General features: G+C 37.3%; 1 protein-coding gene across 1 annotated transcript in view; it reads left to right on the top strand.

Moving 5' to 3' along the window:
• Window positions 1–17,738, top strand: part of XRCC5 (X-ray repair cross complementing 5) — a 51,160-nt gene extending 33,422 nt beyond the window's left edge. The window contains exons 17-21 of the mRNA XM_066553876.1: window positions 6,560–6,669; window positions 7,153–7,249; window positions 9,260–9,327; window positions 13,963–14,034; window positions 14,832–17,738. Of these exons, the coding sequence (XP_066409973.1) occupies window positions 6,560–6,669; window positions 7,153–7,249; window positions 9,260–9,327; window positions 13,963–14,034; window positions 14,832–14,846 (362 nt within the window). The 3' untranslated portion in view covers window positions 14,847–17,738. The remainder of the gene's footprint in view (window positions 1–6,559; window positions 6,670–7,152; window positions 7,250–9,259; window positions 9,328–13,962; window positions 14,035–14,831) is intronic.
• The last annotated feature ends 2,066 nt before the right edge of the window (window positions 17,739–19,804 follow it).

Below are 19,804 nucleotides of genomic sequence, written 5' to 3'. Positions count from 1 at the left end.
AAGAATGCACAAGATGGACGGGGTCCTGTATCTCATAAAGGGTGATTTGAAGGTTGTGGCAGGGTATAAACTTGATCTGCCAAATAGCCATTAATGTCACATTCCATTTTTCAAAGAAAGATTTGCAGAGGTGCTTAAGTGAGGTACTGGGTATTTCAACAAGACCTTTGGTCCTTTTGGATGTAGTTTCAGGAGTGTGTTTATCAGTATATTGAGTTGTGATACAGCCTGTTAAAGCCTGCGTAGCTATTTCTCTCCAAAATTTCCAGACCTGTAAGCTATCTAGCTAGCTTTTTTGCATGTATTTTTCATTACACCCAGAAGAAATTATTTATTGAAAAAAATATTTGGAGTTGTGTTCTTGAATCTCAGCTCTATTAATATGCAGTAAAAAAAGCATTGTACAATACATTAGAATACAGAAACTGTGGAACAGTTGACTACTTTGTTACAGTGATAAATTTCATGTAGGAAAGCTTTAAGGCAGAAATAACTATAGTGATTATCCTTGAAGATGGTTTAACTAGAAAAAGTGCTTAAATATGTCCACTTGGTAGCTGTGCTGGAGATAACTGCAGTACATGGTTGGAAAGTTCTGAAATTGTGAGCAATTTGCTTTTATTCTTTGTGATCTGCTCTGTAATGATAAGGTGTAGTTAAACAGAATGTAGTGCAGTCACCCATTTACAGGAGAGATAGAAGCCACTATAAATAAAAACATACTTTGCATATTATCTTTTTCTTTTGGGTAATCCTTTTTGTGCTTCAGAGCCTTTTAGGTGGCTTAACAAATTGAACATTGCAGGCATGTTTTTAATGGCTTGCTATATTGCACTTTGGTTATGTAAATAGTAAATTCTGCCTTAAAACTATTCAGTGGTTCTAAGGGATTTTTTGGTATAATTTTGTCATTTAATGATGAATTTTTTTCCCTCTCCTAGAACATAAGACATAAAATTTCTTTGCAGAAAAGGATAATCTGTGGGATTCAAATACTTATTTGTAAAAAGGGTAGCATTTTATGTGTCAGGATGCAGACAGGAGAACTGCTAAGTTGCATTCTGTTTTTCTTTCTTGTATTAAAAAATATCTGCTACAGTCTTCCTAACTGAATAGGGCTTACATTCACCTTTTAAAATAACAGTAGTCCTTTCATTGGGAGGAGAAAGACCTTTCAACTGTTTGATTTGAGGTGGGTTGTTTTTTAGTAGATAGAGAAGTTGTAGCAGTAGGAAGAGTTGTACTTTAAATAGTGACGCTACAGTTGCTTTTTAATTCAGCTGCAGGTTAATGGCACACCCACACCAAAATTATAAAGGTAGCAGTACCAGAGGATGGCAAGGTGATTATTTTTCTTTTTCTTCTGAAACAGCTTGTAGGAAGTCCTGATGGTATATTTATCACTAAAAATAGGTACCAGTATATTTCCTGCAGTGCCCTCGCTGGGATGCATTAATCAGGGTTTGCACCTTTCATAGCAGAAGTCTTAAGTGGAAGCTAGTCCATGTCTGATGCTGTGTGACATCTTTGCCACTAATGCCTAAATAATATCTGCAGAAAATCAAAGATTTTCAGATTGGTAAGGGTCTTAGAGATAGGTTTTCTGGACTGGCAGCTCAATTCCTGAAACAATAATCAACTTTGGATTTACCTGAAAACTGTGTCCTTTATTAGTAGGGAGCTGCTTAAGTGAGATTGGTGAGATTTGTTTGATGGTTTCAGCTTACTGGTTAATGCTGATGCTCATGTAACTAGAATTGTGTTCCCCTCTAGACATCCTTTCTTATTTGCATTCATGGCCAGAGAGATGTCATGTTATGCAGGTCTTATTTTGAGCAAGTCACAAGTGTAGAGTCATCACAAAGAGATGTCCCCTGATAACAGCTTCTGACGTTTTTGTCAATGACTGCACATAAAATAGATTAGTTTACCTGAGTAGAATCTAATTATTGCTCCCAAGTGTGTACAATGAGTTTCTCATTGCTGTGGCTTTAGAGAAGGCTTCAGAAAATGCAGTCAGTGCTTGCTGTCTTTGTAATGCCAAAGGAGTAGCCATGTACTGCCAGTTCATCCTCCTGTTTGGAGGTTTCCATCCGTGTCTGCATCTCTGGAGAGCAGATCATGTCTGATGTGTTCTGTTATATTTTCATAGGCTTCTGTATAAGATAGAATCAGGGGAGTAGAAAAAGGTATTGACACATGCACAGTATTTTCTTTGATTTGTAAATTTTCTGTGTGAGTTTATAGGCCACATTTCATTGCATCTTAGAGTACTCCTGTCTGAGAGCATGATGTTGAAAAAGTTTTTTTTTATTTACTTATTTTTCAGCTGGGAGAGAAATCTGCATGTCCAGAGACAAATTGCACTAAGCTCTCATTTCTATATTTATAGTAAATTAGTTAATATTTTTTCCTAGGCATTTCTAGAAAAACATAGCTGAAAGAATCAGTAACTGAATGTGAAAAAGGATGATATTTCATTGCAAGATTTTCTGTAGAGATAAGTATAGTTAATTACCTTTCTGGAGCTAAGATAGTTTTTTAAAAAGCTAATACTTCATTTAATTCTTTGTTGGCATGTTTTTGCAGTTTGTCTGCATTTTTATCTTACAGAATGTTTTTGTATATTTCAGAGATTATTCATGCTCTACTGCTAGGCAGGCCAAATGCAATGACTGGTTTGATGAAAATGATTCAGTCATTAGAAAGGCTTTTGCAAACCAAATACTTGAGTATATAGAATCACTTTGAAGTTTTCTGTATATCTGCTTCACAGAGAAGATGAAGCCAGGTTTGTCTTTGAAGAGCATAGTGATTGGGTGAGAGTCAAAGCTCTGAGTTGCAACAAACAGAATTTGAATTAGATGTTATGGAGAAAAAGATAATAAAGATCACAATGATGGGGCTCACATAGAAAAAGGGCCCATGAGAATTGGAGACTCTCCCTCTTTGGAGCCACACGGAACTCAAGTCTGTGGAGCACTGAGGCACCTGTTCCACCGTGCACCCTGTTTTTAGCAGGGATTTGGATCATATGGCCTTCAGACATCCAGCCTCAATCATTCTGACTCATACTCAGAGGACATTTAGAGACACCATTTCAAAACTGAACAGCACCTCATAGGGTACTGGATTAGTTCAACAGCCAACAGCTCTTGGTCTTAAAATTCTTATTTCTTGGCTTAAAGATGAAGGAGGTCCTTAAAAATTAGTACAGTTTTCAGTTCAGAATTTCTTTCTTCTTTTCAGTTCTAGAAAGATGGTACAGAGTAGTATTTTAAAATGAATTATCAGGTGATTTAACTGATTTGTCAGTGAATCACACTTTAAGCACTGTCCGTGAATACAAATCATTACCACCGGCAGCGTGTAAATCAGAATATTAACAACAGGAGCCTTTTGTATAAGGGAAGAAATTTTTTTTAACCTGAATTTTTTTTTTGGGGGGGGGGAATGCCCAAGAAATCAAGCTTAGACTGTAATAATAAACAATTTTGGCTACTATTATTGTGTAATCTGATTGGTATAGTAATCAAGACCAAGAGCTGAACTGAACAAACATGAAAATATAACTGCACTTCTGTACTGTAGCTGTTCAGAGATAACAAGTGAATATAATTGTTCATGGCATATTTCACAGAAAATGACAGCACTAGTGAATGTATTTTGGAGTAGCAAATGTATCTGAATGCCAGAGCGGAAGGGATTAAATTCTGCTAGAAATAAAAGATCTTCTATTCTGGGATTTTTTTTCCCCTTGCAGTTCTCTAACCCTTAATAACTGTATTTGTTATCTAACCAGTCAGGTACAGTAGAAAGAGGGAAGAAGAGATTAAAATTTCTTGGGATGTTCTGTAGAATGTGGTGGTTATTAGGAGTGCTGGAAATTCCAGTTAATGCAAAATGTAGAAGTCTGTTGTTTGTTCACTTCCTTAAATGTGTGTGGAGTGAGGGAAGTTGGGAGAGAAGAAAAAAGTTGCAATTGCACAGGAGTGGGTGAATGGGCTGTCAGTTTGTAACTCAAGGGCCTACTCCTCATAACATCAATGCCTGAGATTTGTCTGGGACACATCAGAGTTAATGCATATCACAGCTTAGTTAAAAAGCCATCTTTATGCAGAACATGCTTTGCTCCAAAAACAGGGACATCTATTTTTTGCTGCATCCAGACCCAAAGATTCAGACTAATGAAAAGGCAGCAGGAAATCAACGAAGTTCTCAGATTAGAAGTCTAAAGGAACAGCAACCACTTCAAGAATTTCCTGCTATAATCCTTATCTTCAGTCTTTAGTATTACTTTTGGCCCCCTGAAATAATTTGGTAGTCTAATCAGAACATAGGAATTTTTGTCTCTTAGTTTCACCCATCATTGGCCTATCATTTAAGGGAAACCCAATGGATAGAACCAACTTTTTAGCCAAGATACTTCAGGTTGTTAAGGAATGTGACTTTAAATAGTGTTGCTATGTAACTTGTTTGCTGCCTATATTATGGACTCTCAGTGCCTGGTAAAAGATTGCAGGTTTCCTTTGGTTCCTTACAACAGGTTTCAAAAGGAGGCATCTCATAGTCAGTAGCAAGAAAGTCTTTTCTTCTGGTGGCTGCCAGGGCAATCAAATGGAAAGGGATTTAAAAAAAATTAAATGCAAAAGAAGTAGTAGAGTGTCTGATAATTTCAAAGAGTATGCTGGAATCTTTCTGACAATAAAGACTTTTATTGCACCCTTATAGTGCCTGGGGTTTTAATTTAACACATCAATGAGAAGGCAGTGTTTAAAAACAACCACCACCACCACTGAAAACACCAGCAGGACTTGCTTTTATTAGTGCAATTCATAAGAAATTAGAACATTTAATGAGAAAATCATTAACCATGAAAAAAATGGACTGACTTAACTTGGGAAGCTTAAGTAGTTAGACTTCAATTTAGTTTGTCAGCTACTGGTGAAATAAATAGAGAGTGAGCTGATTACCTCTGGCACAGTAGGCACTTTAGCACACTTTCTTGTGCTGTAGCTGCTGTCGGGCAGAACCATTATCTGCCTCCTTTTCTAGAAACTGTCAAAACCTAGTGGAAGAATATCAAAAATGCCTTGTTTCAAACTATGCAGAGATATTGTCCTTCAGATTCAGTTCAATTAGGCATTTTATAGAAAATTATATAACAGCTGGTGCTATGCAAACTTGCAAGAGCAGAGAGGAGCATGGTACTTAAACAATGTCTCCTTCTTAGTGTGCTTACTTCTTGTTTCTTCCACCACTCTGGCAGGTGATTTTCTTTGTTGATGCTTCCATAGCTGAGATTCTTGAAGTGATGTCTGTCCCATAACATCTGGAGCTGGGAAGGGCCATAGATCAGGGGAAAGGTTCTGCTAATCCACTGGCTGGTCTTTAACAGTACAAGAACAGGGACAGGCAGATGCTGAAAAGCTTTCTGCTTTGGTCAGAAAGCTTTCCTGAATCTTCTTCCTCAATGGCAACAACACTGGTAATCTCCCTTGATAGACATCCTCTTTTAAGGATTCTGAGAATTTGTTCATTTTTTCACTTGTTAAAACTTAACCCTTTACCAAAGGCTGATTTAACTGCTGGTGTGTGTTTCAAAAGATCCTGTTTATGATTTGTTCTTAACCAAAGTCTTGGCTCTTGTTTTGAGAGAGGCAGGGCACTATCAACTCCCTATTCATTCTTTTTACAATGCTTCTGAGTTTATAGATCACTGTTGTATCCTCCTCACACTTGTTTTTTCCTGGCTGAGGTGTTTGTCAGAGGGTAAAATTGGACAGTTCCTTAACTGTAAGTAAACACGAAGAGAAAGTAAATTACTGAAATCTAGCAGAAATTAGTTGGGATTTGCAGAGCTCTTGGGTGACATTTTCTCTTGTCTGTTTGCAGTGGTTTACAGCTACCTGCATTTAGGAGCTCAACAGTAAGGGTAACACTGGTGTTCCCCATTTGTTGGTACACGTCTCACTGTTTACCTCTGCTACTTTTTGTCAGGCGTGCACAGTTTATAATCTCTATAATCATAAACCTCTTTGCTTTGATGAAAAATTATCAAACTGCCTGTACAGGAGACGACATACCCTGATGTCAATAGCATCAAGGTCTTTTAACTGCAGTCACCCTACACCTGTTGGTTTGACATTATTACACCTTTCTCATAAATTTAATGCTTTCATTGAAATATGCATTGATTGCAAAGGATGTTTAGGGGATATGCTTGTGTTGTAGAACATTAACCTCCCTAAGCTTTAGGATTCCAAATTTTTATCAAACAAGTTAGGCCGCTGCTTTTTTTCTTGGCTTTCAGGGAAAAGTATGCCTTGGACATGCTTGATGTTCTTCCTAGTATATCTGGCTTTTCCAGAGAGGCTGAAATTGTCACTAGCTTATATAACAATTATCAACTTGCATAGCTTGAGGCAGTGTGGGTAGGATTAACTACTTTGGTGCCTGTGGAGTAGAAAAAGAGAGATGTAAAGGAAAAGTTGGGTTTTTTCCTTGAAAGTGTGCATTCTTTTGTTTGTTTATCAGTTTATTTCTCCTTGTCTTCCAGTGAGTCAGCAGCTGATAAACCGCATTGATCAGTTCTTGGAAAACAAAGGTTCCCAGTACTACATGAAAGGGATCGACTCTATCAGAGCTTTTAGAGAGGAGGCCATGAAGGTAATGTCAATGTATGAATACTCTTACCTCTTTCAAATTAAAGGCATGATAGGGCTGTTTGCTTGATAATTTATTGCTGCAGCAAAAAGAATTTAACTTTAAATATGTTTCAAATTTTAGAAATAGAGTTGCATTTTATGGGGGTTTTTATTGTTCCTGGAATGGGGACTAGCCTCTCTGGTATTACTTGCTGTTGTTTGTCTTTATTTAAACATAAAACCGAAGGCCTATGAGCTGATGCCTGTGCTAGTTAAAAGTACAGTCCTACAATTTTCTTCTTCAACAAAGCTAGTTACAAGCAAGTCTTTCTAGTTTTCTGAGAGGTGCTTTTTGTGGCTCACCACTCCTTAGAACTCAGAGTTTTAATAGAAATAAAACCCAAATTCTGTAGAGACTTTTGTCTTCACCATGTTAAATGACTTCATGAAGAATTAAGCTTGCTTTAATAGTTCTTGCTTACAGTTGCTGTTACATTTTTTTCAGCTGTCCAAGGTGCAGTGCTTTAATGACTTTCTGCAGGCACTGAAATCAAAGTTGGAAGATAAAGCCTTATCTGATTTCTGGGAGATCATGGTACAAGGTAGGATGGCATTGAAAAAAAATAGGCAATTTCCAGCTGTATTGCATTTATCCATTAAGTAAGAAAACTTCATTAGCAGTGGGGCACTTAGACTAACCCCAGTGCAGCATTTTGATATGCTTCATTCCTGCAGCGTATTTAAAAAAACTTTCATGTTGCAGCTTCCTTTCCTTTTCTGCACTAATAGTTTTATATCAGCATTATTCATAGTGCATTGCCAAGTCTTGTTGAAATGGTAAATTAATTGTGGAAGAAGAGACAAATTAAATATTATGGGGTAAGGAGAAGACACAATTTCAGCTGAATTTCTGAATAAATGGAAAAAACTCGTGCAGTAGAGATATAAAAAGATTCTTGCAGTTTAAGCTTCCAAAAAGTCATAGATAGCATTGAAATGTGTCACTGATCATTTTGTATTTAAGTAACCTGAAGGACAGAATATGTGGTAGTATGACACCTACCTATGATTAAACTGGGAGATACAAGGCAGTGCCATTCTAAAAGACATTCAGAGACTACACAAGTGATAAATAAAGGAACATTTTCACAAATAGAAAATGTAGCGGACTAAAAAAAAATCTTTTACATCATAGTCTTGTTTTTAATTGGAACCAATGCTAAGGAAATCTGTTAAATGCCCAGCTGTATCTCTTAAGGATGCATGCTATAAAATGCAGTGATGTGATTTTGTGTAGTACCATTCAAAGTGATGAACTCCAGACATGCTGTAATGTCTACTTCATCCAGCTTTGAATTACAGGATGGGAATTTGCTTAGCAATGTGAAAACAACAGCACAGGACAACACTGACAAGAACATTATATTCAGTAGTGCTGTAGGGGACCTTCTCTGTATAAATTTGGAAAAAGAAACCAATAACCTTTGAAAATAGCAAACTTGGATCTTTCAAAGCCATGAGTAATTTTTAGTTAATATAAATCAGAGATTTTGACAAACTGAAGTGTGTTTTTGAGGAAAAAATCAAACAAACCAACAAATACAAAGAGAGATGATATTTTTATACAGCATAGATTATCTTCCTTTGAGAACATAGTGAAATGAAATTTGATACTTAATGCATAATCTGGCTGTTCTCAGTAGGCAGCTGAAATTGCTTTCTACTTGCTGCTAACAAGAGGAGAAGTTCTGTTTTCTCTCATTCTTGCCACATGACCCATCCCCTCTTTTCTACCAAGTGTGGTGTGCATTGGGTCTTGTCATGAGTGACTGCCATCACCAAAAGAAGGTGGATGTAAGTTAATGCGTTAGTGGCTCAGAAGAAAGGCAGAGCTGTTTGACAAATTCCTTTGTTCAGGAAACCCTGCCTTGTGGTTCTGTGGGCGCATGAAGGTGATTCTACACTTACACTGCTGCTGAAATTTTTATCAATCTCCTATTCTTTGCTCTCACATCCACAGCTGCTTATTCAGGCACAAGCATTTGTATGGTCAAGTGATGAACTAGATTGGAAAAACTATTGGGGTCAGAATAAATGGAGATTTTTTGGAAGGTTGTTTTTTTTTTTTTGGAGGGGTGGGACATCACTACACAGGGTGGTGCTGCTGGCACAACCAAGGAGCAAAGTGGGGCAGGACCAGCACTTTGGTCTAATCACATCACGAGTGTCTGAATGCTAGGAGTTAATTTTTTCTGAGGACCTAAGAGCATGCTGTAAATGACTAAAAGTGCAATTTCTAATAGATTTTCAGCATTTCATCTGTGATCTATGATTTCAGTGTCTCATTAGTTTGATTGTCACAATATTAGCAGTTTCCTAAATGGATACTTCCACAAGCTTATGAATATGCTCATTAATTTATTTTTATATCATATTTTATATCATAGTTGACTCACTTATGCAAGTCACGTTTTCCTTTGAGTGATACTCTTTTTTTTGCTGGTGATGATGACACATCCAGAAGTTGGAATGGGGAACGTTTTTTTCACTTCTAACATTAGGTGAATTTTTGGGAAGCCTTCTAATAGTATTTTTGGGTTTTTTTTTTCCAGAAAGGATTTCTTTGATCACTAAAGATGAAGCGGAAGGAAGTTTGGTGACAGGTGAAGAGGCTGAGAAGGTATTATTTTTTTTAATAAGTATCTGTTTGTATAGAGCTCTTGCTGTGGAACTGAAGAGTTTCTCATGTGGATAAATCTTCAGCTGAATGAAATAAGATCCATGTGAAGAAATAAGAATGTTCATTTGCCACACAATTGAAACTTCTGCATTTCACCTTAGCATGTACAAGTTTTACTGTAATTGGTCTTTTAAAAGTAGCATGTATTGAAATGATCTGAAAATATCCTCTACAAAGAATAGGAACTTCAGCAACTCAGTGTAGTGGAACTGCAGAGTGCTATTTACATATGTAAGATCGCTGTTTGAACTTCACAGAAAGAAATATGTTCTCACTGGTAGCACGAGTTCAAAAATATGATACTTTTTAAAAAAGGTTTTGTGAACTCCAGCAATTCAAGTTGTTGTGGCTAATTTTCACCATACATGCAGTGATACCAATATTTTCCCTTTATGCAGCTTTTGTGGATGGGTGGACATCATACATAATGCTGGGGGTATTATTGGTGACCATATTAGATCCTTTTGGAAATGGCAGTTTTGGACTATTTACAGGTATAATTTCTACAGATATGTAGCATTTTAGTAACTACAGTGATGAGTGAAGGATGTCCCAGTTACAAAGGACTGAATTGTAACAGGCAGAATGATGCCTCCTCTTTGGAAGGAAGCAGAATTCAGAGCTGCAGTCAAAAATGATATCTGTGTGGAGAGGATAAGATGGATGTTTTTGTATCAGGCTGCTAGTTTAGGAAAAAGGTCCTTGTATCACAGACCCCCCCTGAAGGTGAAATTGTGTCTAAAATCACCATTTTGCAGAGAAGTAGCTTTTATAGAAGATGCCACATTGATTTTTGCAGTTTCCAGGCCTTCCATAAGCAATAGGCAGAAGTGGGTAGAAGTAGGTTCTCTGTGATTTAGTTAATGAGTAGAAAATGGTTGTATTTTAGAAACTGCTTTTTTCATCTGTAATAATTTACCTCAAGGTGAAGAAGGCACAGAAATGTCATGGAAATGAAAAGCTAACAAACTAGAAGTCCAGAAAGCTGAGCACATGTGCAGGATACAAATGACAGAGTATGATGATTTTTCTAGACATGAAGGACCTACTGGCTATTTATCATTACACATAAAAGTATAGAGCAACTTTTCCCCCAGTAGTGGTTTTAAAGAGTATCAGCCTTTTTTATCTACTTCAAGTGCTATGAAATTACTTGGAAACTTCCTAAGATAATATTGTTCTTGAGAACTGTGCTTTCTAGTCTGAAACTACCACTGATGCTCAAAGAATGTGCTAATGCTGTGTGAAATAGCCACTGTTCCTTAAGGAAATCTCTACTAACCACAAGGACCTTGCAGCATACCATTGTCTTCCCTGTGAGCTTGTGGTGGTTAAAAAATACTGTGCCTGCATGGGAATGCAGCACAAATGAGAGTATCAAGGACTGGATTCACAGCTGCCAGGCTAAGCTGGAGAAGGCATTTATAGGCTGACTGCAAATTTACATTTCTGTTTACCATCATCCTGCAATCACCATATATTGCAATACAGGAAACTATTTTGTGACTGAAGGTCATTTTGTGATTGATTGAGGGTCATACAATAGCCATATCTTCTCATTAAATTGGAGGAATACAAGATATTGCATGAAATCAGTTTTGCAGCAGAGTTCTCCAAGATGGCAGTTACCTTAACTACCAGAGTAATTGGATTGCATCTCTTTGCTAACTAAGCAGTTGGCAATTCCAGATATTCACTAGATAACCATCTTCCCACACACTGTCCAAATCCAAACCCAGAACCCTAATTCCCATTGGCTGTTAAGGGCTCATATGACTTTTTCATTAAGAAAATGCAAGACTGTGTATTCTTGGAGAAAGATCTGCAGGGATAGAGTATTTTATCTTGGTATTGTGGGGCTGGTATAAAATCTAGTCCTCTTTGGTCCAATTAAACCCTGCCACAATTTTCCTGTGTGATACAAAGCCAGCATTTTCCTAGGTCTACAGCAGATTGCAAAAATGGTTCATTTATTTGTTGTACCGAAGGCGATACCCTTCATTTAAGTGTTATATTGGATTTTTTCAAATATCTCCTAACAGAATAAGATGCAAGTTTTCTTCACCTCTGTAGAGGTTATGTGCAAGCCTGTAGATCATGGGGTTGTCTGTCAGTGTTGTCCTTTGTGACACAAAAGCCCTTTCTCTTATGTGCTGTTTACTAGCTGCTAGTAGTTTCAAGACTGTTTTGTCTGTAAGATTACAGGTTTTGTAGGGTTGTTGTCTGCAGGAAAAAGGAAGACTTACCAGGCTGCTTATTAGACAGGTCAAACTTTCCTTTTTCTTTTTGCTTGAGGTAGGTTATGCATGCATATTTTCCTATCACTGAGAATTTTTTTTTTCCCTGTAATAGTGGAAATACTCTTTTTAGAGCATGAGGATGGTAGGTTAAAAGAGCAGGAATGTCAAGTGCTTTTTCTGGTTGCTTTGGGGAAGATAATGGATTTCAGCACAGCTATTATATGTAATTTACTTTTGCATAAATGTAAAACAGGTTATCAGAAAAAAAACCCAGCTTTGGATGTTCAGCATTTGATGGAAACTTCACGTTTCAATTTACTGCAAATCTTCATTGTACATTTCTCTAGCTTTTAGCTTCCTTCGCATAATTTAGCACGAGAAAGCTGATTGTAAAAATTTTGAAAAATGTGCTACTTCCAGAAATACCAATTGACTCTTAATTAAATGTGAAAAAAGGAAATTTGATCTGGCACAGAAAGCCTTTCAGAGCTGACAAATGTCATTAGCTTTTAGTTTCATAGTATGTGCTTTATATTACTACTAGATTAAGAACTCTTCCAACAAAAAAGATAAACAGACGTACAGCATCCTGAAATTCTAATTCCTTCTGTCACATTCCCTGCCTTTCTTTTTTTTCAGCTACAGAATCTCTACGATAAGTTAAACTCAGCATGTTAGAACATGAATGTTGTCTGTGGAGTGAGATTTCTATGTTTCTCTTGGATGTTGCTGCTTAGGATGTAGGAAAGGTCTGACCTTTGGTCACTGGGACAATGAGGCAGAGGTCGCCTGTCCTCTGTCGTTGGTGTTACCCAAACATGATGTATTTGCTTTTCATCCTAGAGGATGCAACAAGAAAGTCAGAGTTTTACCCCATGCCTAAAGCTGTCACTGGGGTTCTAGAGAAGGATCAGAATATTTTATTTATTAAAATAATGTTTAAGCTTTTCACCCTAGAAATGTATGGTCTCAGAGATTGATTATGTTAATAGGGATCCCATGGCCTCTTACACAACCTCTCTGATACAGTTGAAGTCCCCAGCTGAACAGCAGCTCCCTTTTAGGAGCACAAAAGAGTTATCTAAGCAGGTATTTATAGCCTGTGTAATGTGGCTATTTTCTGCTTAGCTGTTCTCTTTCATCATCTGGAGTTATAGTGAAGTTGTTTCTGACTTTAAGGATGACAGGACTCCAAGTCTGGGAATGTGGCTTTTCCTCGATAGCTTCATGCTTATGGTTTCTTGGGGGGCAGGGCTTGGTGCATTTTAATAATGATTAAAAAAAGATTTTCTATTAAGGATCTTGATAAAAAGGTAGTAACTAGGATTTGTAGACAACTGGAGGCTTTTTTTAAGTAAGAGTTAAGTATTGCCATTTTTCCCTACCATTTTAATGTTTGGGTTTTTTTAGGCCAAGAGAAAAATCTGTGAAATAATTTTGGAGGTGGTTGTACTCCAGATATTGTCTGTATGTTTTCAGTTTTTATAGTATCTGAGCAACTTACCTTTCTCTTCTGTTTATGAATGTCATGCTTTAAGAGAAGGGCATATGGTGAGTTGTATCAGCAGCTATGGCAATGTAATCTTACATAATGATTTTCCATTTTTAAGACTGGCATTCTAACCATCTTGCATGTTGGAGGAGTTTTTTTTAATTGATATCTTTGCTCATTTGGTAAATGTTAATTGAATTAAATAGGGAAGCTTAAAAATTCAACACAAAACTCGAATGCTGTATGTAGGAAACATCTCAAAGAAGCCATTGGTCACCCTCATGTATGTACTCATATCACTGGGGGTCAGGGATTTTGTTATCCCTGAGCATTTTGTAGCTACACACAATATTTCTGAAGAACATAAACCTGGTCAAACTGAAATGGATAAAATTTCCATCTAATCCAGAATCCCATCTGACAGTGGACAAAAAAGGATGGATAGAGAAAATGTATAGTCCCAGGCTGCAGCCACTGATGTCTCAAAAACTTCTTGTGCCTGAGGTTGTTTCTGTGGACTTAGTAGACTTCAAATGATTTCTATGCATCTTTCTTATCTCCCCCTGAGTCTAGGGAATAATGTTTGCAGCATCCTTATCACAGGGTTCTCTACAGCCCTCTACATGTGTTGTCTCAAGAACCATATCCTTATGCCTGGTTTTTTACACACTTCACCATAAAATCCTTTAAAAGCAAGTCTTATGAAGTTTTTTGTAGTTTAATATGGTTTTGGAGGGTGGAAACCAGAAAACACTTCCTTCCTGAATTTTAATTTCAGATGGCTTTGTTTTGATATACAGAGGAGGTATTCTGTGAATTTAACATACTTTTTTTTTTTTTTAGTTCTTGGCTCCAAAGGAACAGAAAAATGAAACTCTGCCTCCTACAGATGAAGGTGGTGATGTTGATGATCTGGTGAGTACCATAAAGATGGGGTGTGGCTTTAGAGTTAAGCTGTAAGTGAAAGGTGCAATGAGAGAGCCAAGTGCTTCTTAAAGCAGTGGATATTAGAGTGCCTGGCTTAGAAAACACCTAAGGAATTGAATCAGAAGAGCCACATGAAATTACTTACTTGCTATTGTAAGACTTAGGCAGTTGTGTAATTTCATGTGGCAAATACTGTGTGATGTAGTAACATAGGTGTTTACAGGGGTGAAATGTGTCCTCTAATATGCTTCAAAAGAGCCAGTGAGCCACTCATTTAAAAGTGGATTGGTATAATTTACTATAATAGCTTTTTAAAAGGTTTGTAGATCTTGAACTGCTATTTATGTGGGTTGAAAACTCAAACATTTTTAAAAAGATGTTTTGATCTTTTGAATTAAACTTCTCTATATAGGCTTGCTGAAATTCAAGAATACCAGGGTTTTTAATAAATATTTTAGCTATCTTTTACAGGCTGTCTCATTACAAATCTGTCTCCAAGGCTTCAGCTGATGGTGTAGATGGTTTTAAAGAAGCTTCGATAACAGACAGATTTCTACATTTGGACTGTACTTTTAAAAATCTATAAATTGCACAGATGATTATGTGAAGATGAGATTTTTTCGGTTTGTTTTTGGACTTTATAGAAGATTAGCACTGAATTCTGTGCAATCTGTTTATGTTACATGATAAGGATTTCCAAATATTGCTTGGTTTTCTCAGTACTAAACACATATAAGAAATTACTTCAGTGCTGCTTCTTTCAAATCTGTTTCTTCTGTTTGCAGCTGGACATGATGTGACCAGTGATATATGGTGACTGTAGAAGCGAAGTTTTGGAAGAGATGTCTCTGTGAGATGGGGCCCAAAAAAGATGCTAATGAGAACACAGTACATCCATCTTTATTTTCTCAAATGAGAACAGAAATCCCAGAAACGTTTCCAGCTGGTATAAATGGCATCAACTTTCAAAACTAGAACAGAAGATTGAAATTGTCAAAAGTATTTGGGCAGTAATGATAACTTTAAGGCATTTTTTTTTTTTTTTTTCTTTTCTTTAGAACTGAAGTTAGCTTGTCCTTTGTATTGCTTTTAGCTGAACACTACTAAATTTAATGAGAATCTGCTCTGGTGCCTGAAATTCCTGTTGCATTGCCTGGGAGGGAAGACAGAAATGTCACAGCAAGGTTACCAGGTAATACTGAATATTTAGTGGAGGTAACCCTATAGGTTTATTGTTACAGAAATGAAAAACTCTCTGATTTTCATGCTTTAAAAAAACCAACCAACTCAAATAAACAAAAAACAAGGTAGAGCAAAAAAAACCCAACAAAGCACCGTGAAAACCACCACAGAGGCTGGGTAGGAAAAAATTCTAGGTCAGGGACTCACAAGTTCATAGTTTGAAATACACAACAGAATCTAAAGCACATAGTAGAGCCAGGTGTGCTGATTTTGCCACACTGACCCCAGATCAGTAATTATGGTCTTCTCTGCACTACAGGTTCTCTATCCTGTCAGCTCAGCAGCAGCCTAAGGTCTCTGTCCCTTTCTGTGACACATTTCCCTGTTTCAGGGGCTGGGATTTTTGATTTTTTTAGACTTGTAACTAGTACAGTTACTGTAGATGCTCCTGGTGCTGAGAGGAGAATGAATCAGTTCTGTGTCCATTCCATACACTGCTGAGAACTGCTCACCCAGAGCAGAAGAGTCCCTCAAAGCTGTACACTGACAGCTGGGATAGAGAAGTGATAATAGTTAACACTGCTAACCAGGATGGAGTAATGTCTACACAGAGCAATCCAAACGAGTCAAATAGTGCTTAGAAAGAGACATTCAAGTCTGATTACAGAGCTGAAGAGACAGTAATGACACCTTCATACATGCTTGTCTCTTAGAACCAGATTCATTCCTTTAAAAGCTGGTGCTTCATTATTATAAATGTATAAATGTACTGTGCAAAATGGTATTAAGATCACAAAACAAGGGAAAATCATGATCTTTAGTTGCAAAATGTTGTGGAATATTTGCACTTTATACTGGCCAACAGCTCCTGTGTGGGAAATAGCAATTGCTTTTTGCCCCTACTTCCTTACACAGCAACCTGCTCTCTCCTGTCTTACATCCTATCCTGACTGAATTGAAAGCATTTCTCAAATGCAGATGGCAGAGAGCAAGTGATTTTTGCAGACCTTTATAGCTTTTGTATCACCAGAAGATATTTTTCTCAACTGTAAATAAGGATTATTTGATCAGTGTTTTAAAGGCCAATATATGGAGTATGCTGGCTGGGGGTTTCCTATACACTTTATTTGGGTTTTTTTGTTTAATAAAAATATTTTAAAGGTCAAGTTTTGTCTTCAGAGCCATGTTTGCTAAAATCAGGTGACTACTTATGCAGTGCCTATAGGAAACTATCAAAAGCCCCTTTTCTGGGCCTACAATGCAAACATTGAATATCAAAATCCCTCCACAGAAGCAGAGTATACTTACCCTGTTCTTTACAAACTCGAAACTTTGCAACACCCCCCAGTAAAGTAGTTTTTAATACATTGCAGTGATGATGAGACAATCTTGGGTCAAGACCACACAGAATATAGAGCCTGGTGACCAGAATATGGAGTTACTTTGTTTCTTTTGATTTAGTTGACCACATTTCTAGAGTGTATTGCTTCTGTCAAGGAATATACATTTAGTTCATGGAGAATTGCTGCTGCATAGATCTTCTTGCTACCTGTACAGCACAAAATGTACAGGTAGGCTCAGTGTGGTGATGGAGTTGCTAGTACTGAGAAGAGGAATGAAAATTTATGACTCAAAATAAATAAAAGTGAATTCTTGGAAGGCAAGAAAAGCATCTTTCATTCTCCTCAGGCTTCTGAGTTCAGTCTTCAGAAGCTTCTGATCTTGGTGAGGTCTGTCACATCAGCAGCCTGATTTTACATTTGTTCTTTGGCAAAGGGCCAGCTTTCAGGTTCTCATTCAATGACTGAAAGAGATCTTGCATTTAATTTAAGTTCACATTTTCAGTTACGAGTCTGACTTACTGTTTAGTGGGCCGACTCACTGTTTACACTGAGAATTCTCATTTTCAATTGCCATACTGACCAGTCCTCAGAAGCACTAGAGCAGTTAGTTGTTCACTTCAAAAGCAGCTTTAAAGGAAACATAAAGTGCATTTTTTTTCCTGGAAGCAGCAGCACATCCCTCGTAATGTACTTTATAGGCAGAGAAATTATCAGAGTGTCTACAGAAAAGAAGACTGTATTAGAATTAATTAGAATCTTCCTTAATTAGAAGAGGGGTGTGGACTAAAAATATTTTGCAGTGTGGACCTTGGGAGGTGGAGAATATCCAAAAGTATTATACCAGAAAGGGAAAGTAATATGTGAGGGAGCTGGGACCATAGCATGGAACTGAGAGTACTCCACAGAGAAGGACAAAATACTGGGTTTGGCAGTCATAGAGGAAGAGTAAGACTGTTCTGGTTAAATATACTGTTAATCTGTAAGTGTCTAGGCTATATCAATTCTGCAAAGAGCATTTTGTTCTGTCACTGGGTAGGGGGGTCTGCTACCTGTTATGCAGTTCTCAAGTTTGATATCATTCCTTTTGTACTCAGAAACCAAATTTGTACTCTTGGACAGTTGTCAATATGCCACAGTAATAAAAAATAACTTCTAGAATGTTACATAGTTGAAGACTTGTGATTTGCGTGATATTAATCAGGTTGAAATGAATGTCAGGTCAACAGTATGGTGTCAACATGTTTGGAGAATTCTGAAAGCAAGGCTTTATCTCTGTCCTTGGAATGGGGCACAGAAGTATTACACATGCCATCAAAACACTTCTAATGTGAAGAGACCTGTTCTGCTGCACTGTGGTCTCTTAGTTGCCAGGGTGAATTTACATCTTGCTGACTTTCCTGGTATTTGGGGTTTTGACAGAATTGTCTGTTTGATGTTGCAGCAGGATCTTTGGAATTAGAAAATGAGGAAGGAAAATCAGTTATCTCAGTTGTGAATTCTAAAGACACAGGCCATTTTTATAGTCTGCATTTGCACATGTTAAAAGGCAGGGGAGGAATTCCCTTGTGATCTCAGTAGGGTCAGGGATGATCTGAAAAGAGAGTTTTGACTTGCATGTTGCTAAGCTGGCAAATACACTGGTGGATGTTGCTGCTGTGCTTGTAAGGGTGGGTTTGGATTTGTTCAGCCTCACCACTGTCAGTGTGAAATAAGTACTTAAATTTAGCTGTTGGTTTGTGACAGTGGAAAACTCATTTCCACTAAATTTTTCAGCTTGTCTTCCTTTCCCCTTCCATCTTTATTCTTCTCTTGGTACCATTACAGTAATGGAGCTCAGTGCTGGGAGCACTTGTGAATGTCAGATGTAGGAAACCTCCAAGTTTTCTTGTGTCTCTTTTGAGATGTGGGTTACAAAGACTTTTTTAAAAACTCAAAATGTTCCCAGTACTAGCAGGGGACTGGAAGCCCACCCAGGTTTTTGTTTCTAAATTCTTTGAAGAACTACCACAGAAAAAACCAGTTCTTTCAACAAACCCTCACTACTTAAAGGTGCTGCTAAAGTAAGGCAGCACTGACTTCTGCAAGAAGTGATTTGCCTTTCGGGGGGTGGAGTTTGTGTATAGCATTTCTCTGCACTGTTTTGAGGGCAGCTCTAGAAGTTCTGTACCAATTTGGACTCTTCTTGTGATTACTGAACCTGAAAATTTTAGAGGAATAGATTACCACATATTAAAGAAAATAAAGGAAACCAGAATAGGGGAAGTTTTCTTTTGTAATACTATCATACTCTGATATGAAGGTCTGAAATAGATATATTAAAAAAGGCAAGGCTGGGATTTTTAGCCTCTCTTATTTTTCCCAAAGGATCAAACTCTGCAAAAAAAATTGGCATAGAGATACTCTTTACAAGAAAATTACTTGAAAAACATTTGAACAAAGCTTAGCTTAAAGTTTGATCATATTTTTCCATGCAGCAAGTTTTGGTAAGTGGAAAGATTACATCCCACTCTACCTTCCCTCTTCTACTGTTCTGGAATAGTGCTTGCTTTTATGAAAATAAAAGAACTAAACAGGAAGAGAAAACCTCTCAATTTTGTTTTTACAAACCAGGCATAGCTTTAGTGCATCTGTGAGATGAGTGCCTTAAAATAGACTCTTTGCTCATCTGACTCTGCACATACTGTACTTTAGTGACTTAAGCTGGATAGAAATTAATCTGCTTCTTCCCAATAAACTTTGTGAAGACAGCATGACTAAGACATAGTAAAATGAATTCTGTTCCTTCTGATGCTTCCCCAGTACAAGTCTCAATAGTTGACCATCAAAAGCACCTCTTTAGGCAGGAACCTGAAATACTTACAGTACTTTTTGCTGTTACCAAAGAATGAATTATTCTGCAGCACTAAAAAGTACTCAGATTTAGTCACATAGATATTTACTGGTGTATTGATTCTTAGGACCCCTTCCTATGCACCAAGTCAGCTGTATGGACTGCTGTGAAGGTCTGGGGCCTCTATAATGGAATTAGTAGGTTGACCCTGGAAATATATTCACTGTTGCTTTAAATATATCAAACCAAAGGATTGTTTTTCTTCATGGGCTCACTGAGTTCCAACTCTGTCTCATCCTTTCTTCCTATTTTAACGTACAATAATAGGCAGTAATAACTGTCATTTTCTTTTCCTCCAGAAGGGAGTGAATCTTGCAGCTTTCAAGATATTATCAGAAAACAG

This window comes from Molothrus aeneus, chromosome 7, assembly GCF_037042795.1.
Source record: "Molothrus aeneus isolate 106 chromosome 7, BPBGC_Maene_1.0, whole genome shotgun sequence".
In the NCBI taxonomy this organism is placed as follows: Eukaryota; Metazoa; Chordata; class Aves; order Passeriformes; family Icteridae; genus Molothrus; species Molothrus aeneus.
This window is presented reverse-complemented; position numbering and strand designations above follow the sequence as displayed.